The following is a 17,511-nucleotide window of genomic DNA, read 5'->3' on the forward strand; positions in this document are numbered from 1 at the left end:
CGCGAGACGTGCTGCCTAGAAAAGTGTTGATGTCGATCAAATTAAAAATGATTCAATTATTGTATTTATTTATTTAGGAATCTGGGGTTTTAAATTGATAATATAGCGAGAGTTTCATCATTAAGACTATAGCGCTGTCAGAAACAATTATGTTCATTCACAACCTCAAGAGCAACATACAAAAAGCATTTGTATCAGATTTCTTAAAGGGGCAGTGTCTAATATTGAGGCCCTCCTAATGGTACAAAATATTTTCAGTCAGTAAAAAAAAAACATTGATTTGAATTCTAGGCAAAAATACATGGTCTCCATAGTTTTCTGGCATCTTGCTTCTGCTTTGTACTTTTGTTCATGGTTATCCTTCGCATTAGACAATAAGATGCTGTCTAGTGGTCAATAGTGGTCAAATATTACACACTGAGGCTTTAATCATATTCTCAAAAGTAAAGAAAGCGAACCACACTGCCAATATTTCTATTATTGGCTAGCGGTTGTGCCCACAATGCTAGCATTTATAGTTGAAATGAAAGATTTTCTCTATTAAGTTAACAATGTCCAAGTGAGTTCAAAGAGCCATTATATATATTTTTTCCACAGCACCTATCTGCTTTTTTCTACTTATCCCTTTCGTGTTTTGGCCATGGAACGCATTGCGGCGGAGCACGGGTCTCGAACTCATTTTAGCTAGGCGGCCACATGGTAGGAAAAAAACAAAAGAAAGAAAGAAAGAACAGAGAGAACAGGGAGAGAGACAGAGAGAGAACAATAGAGGAAGAGAACAAAAGAGATAACAAAAGAGAGATAGAGAAAGAGAGAACAGAATGAAAGATAGACAGAAAAAAAGGCCAGAAAGAAAAAGAGACAGAGAGAGAGAAAGATAGATGTCGAGAATAAATAAATAGAGAACAGGTAAATAGAAAAAGAGAAATAGAGAGAAAAGAGTGAAAGCAAGGAAAGAGAAAAATACAGAATGAAAAACAGAGAGACATGGAGAGTAAATCTATCTATCCATCTAGACATCTAGGCATCTATCTAGCTATCTAGCTAGCTTTTTTTTAATTTTCTATCTGGCTATTTACTTTTAACTATCTTGCTCCCCCTTACTTTTTTTACCTGATTACCTTTTTAGGTAACTATCGAGTTACCCTTTTAGCTAGCTTTCTAGCTAATGCTATCCAGCTCACATTTTAGTTTAAGCTATTTATCAAGCTCAATTTTGGCCTCCTTTCTAGCAAACTAGCAATTATTGTAACTTTTTATCTGTCTATTTACTCTTAGCCAGCTATCTAGCTCCTTTCTAGTTTTTTTTACCAGTTTACCTTTCTAGCAAGCTATTTTGCTAGCGTTATTCATTTTTCTGCATGCTATCAAGCTAACATTTGACTTTTTTGCTAGCTATCAAGACACATTTTTGCCTCCTATCTATCTATCTATCTTATCTATTTATCTATCTATCTAGCTAGCTAGCTAGCTAGCTATCTTCCTTTTTTCTTAACTTTCTATCTGGCTATTTACTCTTAACTAACTATCTAACTCCCTTTTACTTTTTTTTTACCTGATTACCTTTTTAGGTAACTATTGAGCTACCATTTTAGCTAACTTTCTAGCTAATGCTATCCAGCTCACATTTTAGCCTTTTTGCTATTTATTGAGCTCAATTTTGCCTCCTTTCTAGCAAGCTTGTAACTTCTTATCTGTCTATTTACTCTTCGCCAGCTATCTAGCTCCTTTTTAGTTTGTTATCAGTTTAGCTTTCTCGCTAACTATCAAGCAATTTATTTAGCTATTTAGCAATCCAGTTAGCTATGTTGCTATTTTAGAAATTGATATGAATTTGGGCATCTTTTGCGGTAATCAGAAACACAAAGTTGGAGTCAGGCAACCCAGAATCCCTGAAAAACACACAACACAATAAAATATAAAGTAAAAATAGTTACCTTTCAGTGCAATAACAAATATAGTAGGATATCGCATACAAAAATACACTCTTAACTTATTTTAAGGGTTAATGGATCCCTTGTTTTCATATTTTTGGTTGAAAAACAAACTCCATGGCCAAGAGCCAAGAAGAAATCTGCATGTTTGAGATCAGGGGAAGGTGTAATAGTAATCTGTACAGCCCTTTGAGACTTCTTGTGATTCAGGGCGTCACAAATATACATGACTTGACTCGACTTGAGACCCCTGCACTATAGTATCCGATAAGGATTCATTTCCTGCCACAAACAGAACAAATAAAAAAACGAATATCTTGTGTGTCAATAAAACAATAAGAGCAATATTTTTGGGGATCAAGTAGAATAAAATGAGAAGAGTGATATTGATTTTCTTTGATGGATCTTCTGGATTCAGCCATATGCATTGGAGTACAAGCTAACCCTTCGGGCAATTTCCTTATGACGTTATTGGAGGGTTGTGAAGGGGGGGGGGGGGGCGGTCGGTTTGACAGGGGCCACTCTGGGGCCGGCACCCACCCACCAACAACGAGCTCCCCCCCTCGGCCGTCAAGGCAGAAAGCGTCGTCGGGAACGCTTCTCGCCATTGTGCCACCGGATCAATATCTCATACATCGGGAGCCGATCGGCCCCGGGGCCACGCCGGATCGTCCTTCGGGGGGCCGAAAGGGGGTTACCTAGCGCTCATAAATACTAATGAAAGGCAAATCGAATCGAGAATCGGGAGAACCGGACAGGAGAGGGAAACGATCTGCCCAGTTCTGGAGTCATTCATCAAGGGCGCTCCCCGGGGAGGGGGGAGGAGGGGGGAGGAGGGGCCCCTGGGTGGAGGGTTTGCTAACGCTCCCACCAAAATCAATGCCACGCTACAAAACTACAATTTGAAGCTCATTATCGGAAGTAGGGTTAAATCGACTCAGTTAACCACATTTTTACTAGAAAATCACAATGACCCAGCACCAATGAGCTACTTTCAAAACAGGTCCGCAGGCCCCTCAGCTGTCCTTTGAGGGGGCACCCTGTTGCCCGCAGGCACCAAGTTGGAGACCCATGCTATAAGGTTGATAAAAAGATCTGGAAAAAATGATGACAATATTTGTGTTATTTTGGGAATGAAACAACGGGGAAATGGGCATGGAGAGAGAGAGAGAGAGAGAGAAAGAGAAGGGACAGAGAGATGGAAAGAAAGAGATAGGGAGATAAAAGGTGACACAGGAAGAGAGGGCAAAAGAGTGGGAGAAAGGGAAAATAGATATGGAGAGGAGAGAAAGAGAAAGAGCAAGAGCGTTAGAAGAAAAATGGAGAAGAGTAGAGGGAAAGAGAGAAAGAAGAAAGGAATGGAAGAGGGGGAGAGAAAGAGAGAGAGAGAGAATAGAAAAGAGTGAGGGAGAGATTGATGAATCCACGGATAAGGAAAGAGAGGTAGAAGGGAAAGGGGTAGGGAGTGAGAGAGAAGAAGAGAAGGAGAAAGTGAATGAGATGCAAAGAAACAGAGAGACAGAGAGAGAAAACGGAGGAGAAGAGGGCAAGAAAAAGACCTGTTTGGTAGAATGATGAGAGAACAAGAAAGAAAGAATAGATGTATGGCTAGTTGAAAGAAGAGAGAAAGGGGTGGGGGGATAGGAAGAGAGGTTGAAAGGAAGAGAGATGGAGAGCAGAGGAGAGAGAGAACTAAACGGAAAAGGACAGGAAGAGAAAGAAAGCAAAATAGAAGAAGAGAGAGAAGTGCCGAGAGAGACAGAGAGAGGGAAGCGAAGAAGGAAGAGAGACAATGAGAGCGATGCAGTGCTAGGAATCAAATGGACTGAACCATTTCAAGAAAGTTGATTTCCGACGCTGTGCTGTTCACATTTTCATCTTGTTTTATCTATTTTTTATATTGTTATCTTTCATTTTTCCTCATATTTTAGTCTAAGCTGTCCTTTATTGACGAAAAAATAGCTTTTCATGAGCTATCATTTTTCAGGGTGCTTGGGTTGAATTTGGGGGTGCTCAAGGGTCTGGTTACGCCCACGGTATATCGTTTGAAGTGAAAGGAAACAGGACCAAGTCAAAACCCACGTCTTGCGGGGCAGAGGTTCGTTGACGGACTGACAAAGGAAGAGTGAGAGCACTGAGCTTAAACAGACGGAAAGCCAATCTGTCAACGAGCCGCAGCTAGCGCCACACGGGCGGGGCCAATTGGGCGCCAGGGCAACTGTGACAAATATACTTGTCCAGAACCATTACAACAGAAATACTATACTGGATAAAGCTACAATCATATGACAAATAATAGTACGAAAGTAATGGCGGGTATCCCTTGAGCACACCGGTTGTGGGGGCCCCACGACACACATACGATAAGGAAATACTTCCGTACTGCAGATATGACGTCATCCGGGGAGAAACCTGGATTTGCAAAACGGCCCAAATGAAGATCACGTGATACTCGTGAATCCATTTTTGCTTTCTTGGCGGTTTTGGGGGGATCGGAACCTAGAGTGCGGATTTTGCAGCGGTATTTTCCCAAGCTTGTTTTCTTGCCGAGCTCTTTGAAGGCCTCCTCGACTTTGAGAGACCACAATTAAGGAAAGAAGTCCCCCCCTCCCGTTTTTCCCCCTCAGCGAGTTCAATGAGGTGATTGACAGGTAAGCGATGTCTTGTTTGGCGCAGGTGCATGCGTCCATACGCATAAAAGGCGGGCGGGGGTCATAAATCAGCAGCCGTCGGCGCACTTGCGCAAACGGGGGATTTCCTTTCCTTGACTGCACCTGATTTGCTCTCTGCGTGTGTGTGTGTGGGGGGGGGGGGGAATTCTTTCTTCTTTTTGCATTTAGTTTCATTCATCCTTGGATTTCTCTTTTCAATTCTTCCCCCTTTTTCCCTTTGCTTTTATTTTGTTAACAATCTCATTCCATCATTTTCCCTCTCTTTTCTGATTTTCTCCCTTTATTTTATTCATTTCTCCCGTTTTCCCTTTATTTTCATCTTTTCCTTTCCTTTCTTTGTTCAATTTTCTCATTCCCTCATTTTCCTCTCTCTTCTTATATTTTCCCTTTATTTTCTTCATTTTCCCCCGTTTTCCCTTTATTTTCATCTTTTCCTTTCCTTTCTTTTTTCAATTTTCTCATTCCCTCATTTTCCTCTCTTTTTTTGTATTTTCCCTTTATTTTCTCCATTTCTCCCATTTTCCCTTTTTTTCGTTTTTTTCCTTTCCTTTCTTTTTTCAATTTTCTCAATAACTCATTCTCCTCTCTCTTCTTATATTTTCGCTTTATTTTCTACATTTCTCCCGTTTTCCCTTTATTTTCAATTTTTCCTTTCCGTTTCTTTCTTTTTTCAATTTTCTCATTCCCTCATTTTCCTCTCTTTTCTTATATTTCCCTTTATTTTCTTCATTCCTCCCGTTTTCCCTTTATTTTCATTTTTTCCTTTTCTTGTCTTCCTTTTATTTCATTTTCTCATTCCCTCATTTTCCTCTCTTTTCTTATATTTTCCCTTAGTTTTCTTCATTTCCCCAGATTTTCCCCTTTATTCTCATTTTCCTTTCCTTTTTCTTCCTTTCACCCCTTTCCTCCCCACGTTTCCTTTTTTCGTTGAAAAAATAGAAAGTGCGCTTTAGTCAAAGAGGGAGGTCGGGGGTGATTGTGGTTAATTGAGGAGAGAGAAGGAGAGGGAGGAGCGAAAGAAAGAGGAAGAGAAAGGGAAGAGGGAGAGAGGAAGGGAGATGGAGAGAGGGAGAGTTAAAGGAAGAGGAAGGAAGAGAGAAAAGAAGAAAAGGGGAGAGAAATAATAAAGAGGTTAAGTGGAGGAAAGGGAAAGAAAGAAGATGGAAAGAATGACGGAGATTGAAAGAGGGAAAGGGAGAAAGAAACAGAAGGGAAGCAAGAGAGAGAGAGAGTTAGACAGAGAGAGGAGGTGGAGAGGATGAAATGGGAGATAGATAAGGAGAGACAACAAGATGGTGAGAGAGTGGAGGGATTGAAGAAATATAAATAAAGAGGAAGCGGGATAGAGGGAGGAGGGATAGAGAGAGATGGAGAAAAGAGAAATGGGATGGATAAAGAGGTGAGAGAAAGAGGGCAGGAAATCTGTAAAAGGGAGAAAAGGAGATTGAGAGAGAAAAAGCTACATCGAAGGAAGAGAGAGAGTGAGAGAGAACCAGATAAAGACAGAAAGAGGGCGAGAGAGACAGAGACGGAGAGAGAAACAGCTAAAGACAGAAGAGAGCGAGAGAGAGAGAGAGAGAGAGAGATCCACCCCCCAAACCCCCCATCCCACCCCTCCTCGCAAAGAGGAGCCTCTTCTCCTCCTTTTTGGCGATGTGAGTGTGCGGCGGAGATGAGTCCGAGGAAAGCTCCGTGAAGCGCCGCTAAAGCGCAGAGGAAGCCACGGGACGGGCCAGAAAGAGAGGATGGGGGCCGAGGTGGGGGTCTTTCAAGGATTTCTGGAGGCATCGGCGGGGGCTCATTTCTTTCTCCACGACCGGAACCAGCACCAGCAAGCGATGTCCTCGGAACATCTCCAGCGGAGCGCGTCGGAGCTCAGCCACCTGAAGGGCATCCTCAGGCGGCGGCAGCTCTACTGCCGGACCGGCTTCCACTTGGAGATCCGCCCGGACGGGACCGTGCGCGGAACCAGGGAGGACCACAGCAGATTCGGTACGCAAAATATTTCCACATCAAAATGAGGATTGGATAGTGTAGCAAAAAATATAATTATAGAAAAAGATCGAAGAGTTCTTTTTGCTCAAATATATTTATCCTAAAAAGTCTTCAAAGTAGGATCATTTCATAGGATTTGATTTTTGGGGGGGTAAACTAAATATATTTTATATATGTTCATCTATTTTCATGGAAAATAATGTGACCATTATCATTTACATTTTCATTCCAAAAATCTGATTCCATTTAGAAATGAGATATTTTTGAGATTCAAAATGATCACACAAAAGAATCACAGAAATATGAATAATTCTGTTCTCTTTGAAAAATAGAAATACATTTGAATGGAAAATCTCAGCGCTGTCCTCAATGATCACTGTCTGATTCTGTTATAAAATATCTCATCTCATCAGCTGCACCGCATATCCTTAGTAGGGTCGCGGGGGTGCCGGAGCACATCTATTTATTTAAAATAAAATCGATATTATCGTTTCAAAAAGAAAGACCGAAAGATTTACGTCAACTCGATTCTCTTAATAAATATATATTTCTGGAAAATATCATCAAGGAATTTCATAATCAAAATCACTCAACATGATTGCAAAACATAAATCCAATAAAACAATTGCATTTTTGTAAAACTTGATTTTTGTGGTAAATGCAAATGTATACATTTGGAAAAAAAGTGCTTACAGCCTTGTAGTTTTTAATTAATATTCAAATATTTTGAGATCTATGAAACGTTGCCATCATTGGCAATTAATAATAATAATTTCCTTGTATTGTCATTCTGTGTAACAATGTACACAGAACGAAATGTCGATTGCACCTGACCCGTTGTAGCGAGCCGATGCAGCCGCAGCCAACAGAGGGCGCCGCCGACCACTTTTTAAGTCTTAGGAATGACTCGGCCGGGGCGCGAACCACCGACCTCCCAGTCTCAAAGCGGGCGCCTTACCATCTAGGCTACTGAGCTGGTTAAAAGACAGCCATGCATCCATCCATGATCTGCACCGCTTATCCTCAGTAGGGTCGCGGGGGTGCTGGAGCCCATCTCAGCTGTCTTCGGGCAGTGGGCAGGGGACACCCTCAACTTCTTGCCAGCCAGTCGCAGGGCAGACATGGACAGACAACTCACTCACTCATTCATACCCAGGGGCAATTACTCACTCGCTCATTCACACCTAAGGACAATTTGGACCGGCCGATTCTCCTGACGTGCATGCTTTTGGAAGGTGGGAGGAAACCCACGTAAGCACGGGGAGAACATGCAAACTCAGCACAGGAAGGTTCGATCTCTTGACCTCAGAACTGGGACGCACACGCGATAACCACTGCCCCGCCGTGCTACCCCTTTTTCTTTTTTATGAATTGCGTTACAGAAAACAAGGAACGTGATTACCATCTATTTTTTCTATATTAAAGAATTATGTGCAGGTCAAGTTGAAGTATTTTCCTCTTTTTGACTTTTTTTATGTCGTTTTTTTAGAGTTAGATAAGAAAACGAGCAAGGATTTTGCTGCATTGGCACAAAGGTTTGCTTATTTGCAGTCCCGTAGTTTAAGAGTCTTTGACATAGTTCTTTTTAGATAGATAGATAGATAGATAGATAGATGTCTAGATGGATAGATGGATAGATGTCTAGATAGATGTAAATGAAATGAAATGATCTGCATTTCTATAGCGCTTTACAGTGTGTTTCACATTTCCCAATAGCGGCCGTGCAGCCATGTAAGGTGCTAACCTGCTTATTGGAGGTATTAAGGGTTCAGTGTCTTACCCAAGGACACTTCGACATGTAACACAGAGGAGCCGGGATTCGAACTGCGATCTCTTGATCCCAAGACGAGCGCTCTACCTCCTGAGCCACTGCCGCCGTCTAGATAGATGTCTAGATAGATAGATGTCCCGATGTCTAGATAGATAGCTGTCTAGATAGATGTCTAGATAGATATGTGTCTAGATAGATAGATAGATGTCTAGATAGATAGATAGATAGATGTCTAGATAGATAGATAGATAGGTGTCTAGATAGATAGATGGATAGATGTCTAGATAGATGTCTAGATAGATAGATGTCTAGTTAGATAGATAGATAGATGTCTAGATAGATAGATGGATAGATGTCTAGATGTCTAGATAGATAGATGTCTAGATAGATGTCTAGATGGATGTCTAGATAGATGTCTAGATAGATGTCTAGATGGATGTCTAGATGGATAGATGTCTAGATATAGATAGATGTCTAGATGGCTAGATAGATGTCTAGATAGATGTCTAGATAGATGTCTAGCTAGATAGACAGATGTCTAGATGTCTAGATAGATAGGTAGGGATATTCACACTTCCAGCAGTTCATATGCTTGATACACGTCTTAATATTGGTGCCCCGAGCGAGGGTTGACATAAGGAAATTGTACCAAAACTAGACTGTGCTGTATATTCTAATATCATAAAACAAATCAAATACTTACAATATTTCAGCTGTTTTTGTAATACATCCAGAATGTAGAACATTTTTCTTCTCTTTTCAATTGCACTACAGGCAGCACGGCGGCGCAGCGGTTAGCGCGTGTGCAGCACAGTTCAGAGGTCATGAGATCGAACCTCCTGTGCGGAGTTTGCATGTTCTCCTCGTGCTGGCGTGGGTTTCCTCCCACATTTCAAAAACGTGCATGTCAGGTTAATGGGCCGGTCCAAAATGTCCCTAGGTGGGAATGAGCCAGTGAATTGTCTGTCCCTGTGTCCCCTGCCCACTGCCCGAAGATAGCTGGGATGGGCTCCCTACTGAGGATAAGCGCTGCAGATAATGGATAGATGGATGAATTGCACTACAGAAAACGAGGAACATTATCACCGTACTTTTTTTGCTATATTGGAAAATTCTATGCAGGTCAACGTAAGGATTTTTTTCTAACTTCGGCAAAAAAAATGGTGTCTTTTTTAGACTTTTTGGACGGTCCTAATATTGGTGCCCTGAGCAAAAATTCTCAACAAATCAGTGTTGTAAGAAATAATAGAATATATTCAAATAATAAAACAATTGCACAAATTTATTGGTAATGTCAAGAACTGGAACGGGGTCAGGACCCAAAAGCGCGACGTTACTCACACAAGTCTTTTATTAACGGGAAACGGGGAGTCATGCGCGTTAGGCAGCCGTCTGGCGTGAAACAAGATCGATACCAATTGCTTGAGTAGATATCGGACAGATGGGGTCGATACCGGACAGCACGGGACTGAAAGGATTGATAATGACACAGGATATCGAAAATAAACAGGAAAAACTAGACAGGAACGAAACTGGAAACCGATATTAAACAGGACAAAAATAAACGGGAACAATACCGGACAGGAAATACCAATAGGAAACAGGATCGAGTCAAAACCCATGTCTTGCGGGGCAGAAGTTCGTTGACGGACTGACAAAGGAAGAGTGAGGGCACTGAGCTTAAATAGATGGAAAGCCAATCTGTCAATGAGCCGCAGCTGGCGCCACACGGGCGGGGCCAATTGGGTGCCATGGCAACCATGACAGGTAAAGACCTTTGGAGTACAAAAAGAAAATAAGGCACAGTACGAATAGAGGAGTGAGGGTAACTGATAGTAAGACGTTCGACTTTAAAATAATCAAAGACTTGTGACATTTCATCAGTTTTGTAATGGATCCAGAAGGTTGACATTTATTTGAATTCTATGACAGAAAATAAGGAAAAGTCTTTTTTTCTGAGGATGTGAGAGCTACCGTTTGCAAAATTCGAACTAGTAATTGCAATTTCAATGACTTTGCAGAAAATAAGGAACTTGAGCACAAAATTCTCATGTCCTTAGACATTTCGGTAGATTGGTGCCCCGAGTGAGGGTTATTATCAAGTCAAATCCTGTTTATTTGTTTGACCCTTAATCACAAAGAGTCTCAAAGGGCTGCACAGACCACAGATTATTGCAAACTACAGACCATTATTCCACTATACCCTGATCCAAAACCTACATGAAGGCAAGGAAAAGCTCAAAAAACTCAAGTCATGTTTATTTGTTTGGCCCTTAATCACAAAGAGTCTCAACGGGCTGCACGGACCACAGACGATTGCAAACTACAGACTATTATGACAGCATCCCCTGATCCAAAACCTACATGAGGGCAAGGAAAAACTCAAAAACCTCAAGTCAAGTCAAGTCCTGTTTTTTTGTTTGGCCCTTGATCACAAAGACTCTCAAAGGGCTGCACAAATCAAAGACTATTGCAAACCACAGACTATTACAGACTACAGAGTATTATGACAGCATCCCCTGATCTAAAACCTACATGAGGGCAAATAATACACATATTGTTAACACAAAATATAGGTTATTCCTATGCGAATGAGTAGAAATGTGTTTTAAGCTTAGATTAAAACATTTCCACTGAGGTTGCAGATCCAATCTCAGAGGGAAGAGTATTCCACAGCACCCCCAATGGAAAACACTGTCAGATTTCTTCTTGGCTCTCGGGATGTGGAAGAAAAAACATAACCAAAAAAAATAAAGGGACCAAAGAAATATAAAGGAACAAGTGGAAAAAGACAAAAAAAAGGAAAGGAATAAAACAACAGAAAAGATAGAAGACGAAGAAATAAGAAAAAAATGAAAACATGGAAATATTAGAAAAAGAAAAGGGGAAAAAGGAAAGAAAAATAAGTTAAAAAAAACATTGGCCAAACATAAGACTTTCGCTCGCCTTTTTTAATTGCACTCCAGAAAACAAAGAACTTATTCTCCCGTTCTCCTATACAGGAGGACAAAAAAACCTTCTGATGGACATGAATTACGATTTACGGAGCGGATGCCAAAGCAGCTCGCTTCGCTGGCAGCGCTTTTGGCTGCTAGCAATTAGCCAGGAAATGAAGCTGATGTTTTGGATATGTGGTGACTTGCCCCCCAGGAATTTTGGAGTTTGTGAGTCTGGCGGTGGGCCTGGTGAGCATCCGAGGCGTGGACAGCCGACTTTACCTCTCCATGGACGCTAGGGGGCGACTCTACGGAGCGGTGAGGATCTCCAATTACAAATTTGGGATTAGAATCGTCTTGAATGTCTTTTTTTGATACGGTACTCCAGGAGAAACTAGCATTACACTCCAAAAAATTCGATCGAAAAAAGAAAATCGGGTATTATTTCCGAGGTAGCGCTTGAAGACTAGCCTGAAGCAGCAGTTGTCAGGACCAGAACGGAGACAGGACCCACTTGCGTTGCGTTTCTCACAAGTTTTATTAGAAGAAAGAGAAAGGGTTGTCAGTAGCCGGGACAGGGGAGCAAAAACATGGTCGGGGTCGGAAGCGAGTCAGAAGCTAGGAAAAGAGCTTAGATGTGGTCGGGGACAAAAAGAGGTCGAAAGCCGGGACGGGAGAGTAGACGTGGTCAGGATCAAAAACGGGTCGAAGCCGGGGAACAGACGGAAGCAAAAACGTGGCCGGGGTTGTAAGCGAGTCGAAAGCCAGGAAAGGAGAGTAGACGTGGTCGGGGACAAAAGAGGTCCAATGCCGGGATGGGAGAGTAGACGTGGTCAGGATCAAAAATGGGTCGGAGCTGGGGGACAGACAGGAGCACAAACAGGTGGGAGTCAGGGTCAAAAAAGGCTTGCCTGGTGTTCACTGAGGTTTGCAGACAGACTGACCAAAGGGGACAGACAGGACTGGGTACAAATACTGATCGGGAGCCAATCAGAGCTCACGGCAGCTGAGGCCAAAGGAGCGGGCACAGCCGAGTCACATTGGTAATCATGACAGCCGTAGCTAAAACAACTTGATTTGATGGCGGCTCTCACAGAACAATGCGATACCTCAAATGGATCTACGACTTTTATGTTTTATTTCTTTTTTATTTTTTGTATTTTGATTGAAAAGATTCACCTCTTCCGGCAATAGATTCGGGAACGTTGTGGAACTCCGTCGTGCCTCAGTTTTGACATTACGAAAAAAGGGATTTTAGATGAAGAATAGGAATTGACATTTTTAGTAACATGCTCTAAAAGCCTAAAATGTTTATAGACACAAATATGCATTGTGTTCAGTGAAGATCACGTTTGAATGAGTTATTCATCATTGTTTGACAAAGTTACTTTGAAAAATGTAGTCAAATGTAAAAAAAACTTTCTAGTGTCAGGGCCAGAACGGAAACAGGACCCACTCGAGTAACGTTACCACAAGTTCTATTGAAGGAAGAGAAAAGGTTGCGCTCACGATCTGACGATTGCCGGACGCGGAAAGCATGTCGCTCTGAACGCAAAAGTGGGACTTCCGTGGCGAGCGATGGCGCTGTCGGGAACGGAAAAAACGGGTCAGTAGCCAAGACAGGAGAGCAAAAACGTGGTCGGGATCGGAAACGGATCGTTATTCGGGACGGGAGAACGGACGTGGTCGAGATCAAAACAGATCGTAGCAAAAAACAAAATACGGGACAGGCAAAAAAAAGGGCTTGCCGTGTAAAAACAGAGATTCGCAGACGGACTGACAACAGGTGACAGAAAGATGTGGGTTTAAATAGAGACACCTAGTTGGCTTCTACAAAGTTTTTCTTATTTGACAAAAAAGGATTCAAGACTCGTTTTTAGTAATAAAAGGAGAATACTGATGCAAGTCAAATCATGATATTTTATTGGGGAAAAAAACTGTTAGAATATTACAGTTAAAAATACTATTCCTACTTGTTTTCCTAAAAGTATTGTTGATGGTCATGGTTGAGGTCATCCTATTTTTATTTTCTTAACAAAATAAGTCTGAAAAAGTCAGATTGATGCATAAAGGAAAAAAGGAAAAGGAAATTGAAATCCATATTTTTAACTACAATATGGTTAAAGATCATTCTAGTAACACTTCAATAAAACGTCAGTTACTGGATTATTTTAGTCAATTTATTTAAAAAAAAAAATTATATATGATATTATGCCGTGTTTATTAATAAAAGTAACTCATCACATGTATTTTAATCTTTTGAAATTTCGTTTTTATCTTGATTTAATTTGAAACCATGGGAATTTACCGACGTAAAAAGAATAATAGTGCTATTTTTTTGCAAAATTAGAGAAGAAATCATTTGCATAGGTATTTGCAATTGATTTTGAAATTTTGAAAATAAAATAAGAATTCAGATTAATAGTAAAACTGTTTTTTTTGTCAAATTAGATCATCAATAAATCAAATGATTAAGATGATTGTTCATTTTTCTTTGAAAACAAGTTATATGGGATTTAGTTTGAAACTTGGGAAAATAAATGAAATTGAAAAATAGTATATTTTTTTTTACAAATTCAAAAATGAATAATTCAAATACGTAGAATAATCTTTGAGTTTTATTTTACTTTAAAGGTTTTTTGTGATTTATTTTGAAACTGGAGAAATTAAATAAGATTTCAAAATAATATTAAACCTGTGTAGTTTTCTTTTTAATTTCTGCAAAATTGGATAAATAATCCAAATAAGTAGAATAATCTTGGAGTTTTATTTTTGTGATTTATTTTGAAATTGGAGACATCAAATTAGATTTCAAAATAATATTAAACCTGTGTAGTTTTTTTTTTCATTTCTGCAAAATTAGATAAACATCCAATAAAGTAGAATAATCTTGGAGTTTTAGTTTACTTTAAAACTGTGATTTATTTTGAAACTGGAGAAATCAAATAAGATTTCAAAATAATATTAAACCTGTGCAGTTTTTTAAATGTCTGCAAAATTAGATAAATAATCCAAATACGTTTTTTTTTTTTTTTTTCATCGAACAAAAGTTATTTGTGATTTATTTTGATATTTATTCAATTATGTGCAAAAACAAAGAACGTGATTATATATGTTTCAATGTTTATTTTCCGATTTTTTATTTAAAAAAAAAAACTGCGATGTTTTGTCCATATAACTTGATTTTTACACGTCTACGTGTGTGGCCATATTGGATGTGTCATTGGGTTATTACTTGACCTCAGGCGTGTTCAGGAGAGTGAGCGATTGCTATCGCTAGCTATCGCTAGCTTCTGAACGGCCAATGATTATTGAGCGCTCGCGTGCCCGAGTAATCACGGGAGAAAGACCGCTTACTTTGATTTCCAACATGGCGTCGACAGTGCAGAAGATGGAGGATCTCACCCTGACGAGTGCTGTTGGCGATGTAATATATCGTCTTACATTGCCTGGTAATGTTTGTGAACAATGCAAGACAGGTATGACCCTTCCACTGCGTTTAGGATAACCTTAACTGTGTCGATATGCGAACTGTCGCTCATATCAGCCAACTCGCTCAAAGCAAGCTGTAGAACGAAATCCATTGTACTGTCGTCGGCCATTTTGGATCAGTAAGGCAATCACAGTGAGCGATTACAAAACGTTCAGCAGTGCGCGGCAAGCGATTAACAAGCGACTACATGTCTGATTACTCTCCTGAACACGCCTCTCTTCTTGCTAGGAACACGCAGCTACACGGCAGCCATTTTGGATGTGTCATAAGCTTACCATTTGACTTCTTTTTGGCAATTGTACGCGTTTAAAGCCGGGCATAATGGATGTGTCATAAGCTTACCACTTCACTTTTTTCGCCAATTGAACACGATTAAAGTCGGCCATATTGGATGTGTCAGAACTTCCTCACGTGATCGCATTTCTTCTTCTCTTCTGCAGGAAAAACTGTCAGCGGAAAGCGTTTTCCGGGAACATTTTGAGGAGAACTGGTACAACACGTACTCCTCCAACATTTATCGAAACGGAGCCCGAGGAACTTTCTTCTTCGTGGCCTTGAACAAGGACGGCACGGCGCGGGACGGCACTCGATCCCGGCGCCATCAGAGGTTTACCCACTTCCTGCCCAGGCCCGTCGACCCCGACCGAGTACCGGAACTTTACGGGGATATTTTTGGACCCGGTTGAGTCCCAAAAACTGCGGGAAAAACACCAAAGTGAGGCTGGAAAGCGGTGAGGAACGTCTTGGAGAACGCCACAACGGCAGTGATGGATTTTCCCTGGCCTCAAATCAAAATCATGCAAGCAGATTGGATTGGGGTTTTTTTTAATTTCAAGATCCGAGCTCCTTCCTTAAACGTAGAGGGCACCATGACGGGCGCTTTTCCAAAAGTCCACATCCGAAAAGTCCCAGTGTACTGAAATTGAGACAAGGATTCGAGATCAGGCAAGCAGAGTGGATTTGTTTCTCAGTTTTATTGCAGGACCAAGCTCCTTCCTTAAACGTAAAGGGTACCATGAGATATCCAGTGTGGCCCTTTTTGAAAAGTCCACATACGAAAGGTCCCGATACACTGAAATGGACACGAGGATTTGAGATCAGGCAAGCAGAGTGGATTTCTTTTTCAGTTTTATTGCAGGACTAAGCTCCTTCCTTAAACGTAGAGAGCACCATGAGATATCCAGTTAGGCTGGCCCTTTTTGAAAAATTGACATCTGAAAGGCCCGATGCACTGAAACGGAGGACAAAAAAAATGGAGATCGGCGAGGAAATCTGTCATTTTTCAGTTTTATTGCAAGATCCGAGCTTCTTCCTTAAACGTAGAGGGCACCATAAGATCTGATATGGTGGCTTTTCAAAAAATCGACATTCGAAAGGCCCCTTTGCACTGAAGTGGACACGAGGATTCGAGATCAGGCAAGCAGAGTGGATTGGTTTTTCAGTTTTAGTGCAGGTCCAAGCTCCTTCCTAAAATGTAGAGGGCACCATGAGATATCCAGTATGGCCTCTTTTGAAAAATCGACATCTGAAAGGCGTCAATGCACTGAAACAGAGGATGAGGAACGGAGATCGGCAAGGAAATTTGACATTTTTCAGTTTCAAGCTCCTTCCTTAAAAGTAGAGGGTACCATGAGATATCCAGTATGGCCCTTTTTGAAGAATCGACGTCTGAAAGGCCCCGATGTACTGAAACGGAGGACGAGGAATGGAGATCGGCAAGGAAATTTGAGATTTTCCGGTTTTAGTGCAAGATTCGAGCTCCTTCCTTAAACGTAGAGGGCACCACGCTTTCCGAAGAAACGCACAACGGGAAGGTCTCAAAGCACTGAAAACGGCAACGGGAAAATCGGGAACGGGACGCTTTTTTCCCGGCTGATCACAAAGCAGCATCCTGCGCAGATTGTATACTTATTTATGCGGCTTCAGATACCATATTTATTTGCTATATTTATTTATTTCCAGAATCTATTTTTACAGGTTTGACTCCAAATAAAATTTAAAAAAGATCTTTTTTTGTCTTGTGTCATTTTGGGATATTTATATAGCCCAATTTTCTTACATTTTTTCGACAGTCGTCGATCACTATAAGCTATTTTAACGGTCAATAAATTGTAAAATGATGTCCGGGGTAGAAGTAGAAAAAGATCTAATTAAAGAGTTCTAACAATTACGTACAAAGTATAAAACCGGAATGAAATAAAAAAACAATACGCAAAATAAAATATAAAGTAAAAGTTTATAGGTAGAAAAAAATAGGATTCAAATGTCATCTGTTTCTTCATATGATGGAGTATTAAAGTATACAAAAAATATATCATTCAAAAATTCTAATTGGTGAAATGTATAACCGTCAAAAACCAGAGCAGGAAACAGGATGGAGAACCCAACCGCGTAACGTTACTCACAGTTTATTGGGGAGAAGAGAAATGAGCGCGCACTCGATCCGGGGCTCGGTACGAGGGAGTGCTTGAAATCAAACAGATCGGGCTGAAAACAAATCAGGATCAAACACGGGCAAAAACGGATTCACAGAGCTCGGCAAACAAGAGCAAAAACACAGACAAAACGGGGATTCACAGGGCTTGACGTATCACAACAGAGTTTAGCAGGAGTTTCGCAGACGCTCCGACAAAAGGCGACTCACAAGACAGCGTTTAAGTCGTCTGGGAGCAATCTGTCAACGTGTTTCAGCTGGTGTCCGTGGGCGGGG

At 40.9% G+C, this 17,511-nt stretch overlaps 1 protein-coding gene across 1 annotated transcript; it reads left to right on the forward strand.

Annotated features, from left to right (window-relative positions):
* Window positions 1–6,256: 6,256 nt before the first annotated feature.
* LOC148360408 (fibroblast growth factor 20-like) lies at window positions 6,257–16,748 on the forward strand. The gene is made up of 3 exons (XM_088342955.1): window positions 6,257–6,598; window positions 11,523–11,626; window positions 15,242–16,748. The coding sequence occupies exons 1-3, from the start codon at window positions 6,352–6,354 to the stop codon at window positions 15,485–15,487; spliced, it is 597 nt and encodes a 198-aa protein (XP_088199081.1). The 5' UTR covers window positions 6,257–6,351; the 3' UTR covers window positions 15,488–16,748.
* Window positions 16,749–17,511: the final 763 nt, after the last annotated feature.

Source organism: Urocampus carinirostris, chromosome 8 (assembly GCF_059441175.1).
Source record: "Urocampus carinirostris isolate Australia breed hairy pipefish chromosome 8, RoL_Ucar_1.0, whole genome shotgun sequence".
In the NCBI taxonomy this organism is placed as follows: domain Eukaryota; kingdom Metazoa; phylum Chordata; class Actinopteri; order Syngnathiformes; family Syngnathidae; genus Urocampus; species Urocampus carinirostris.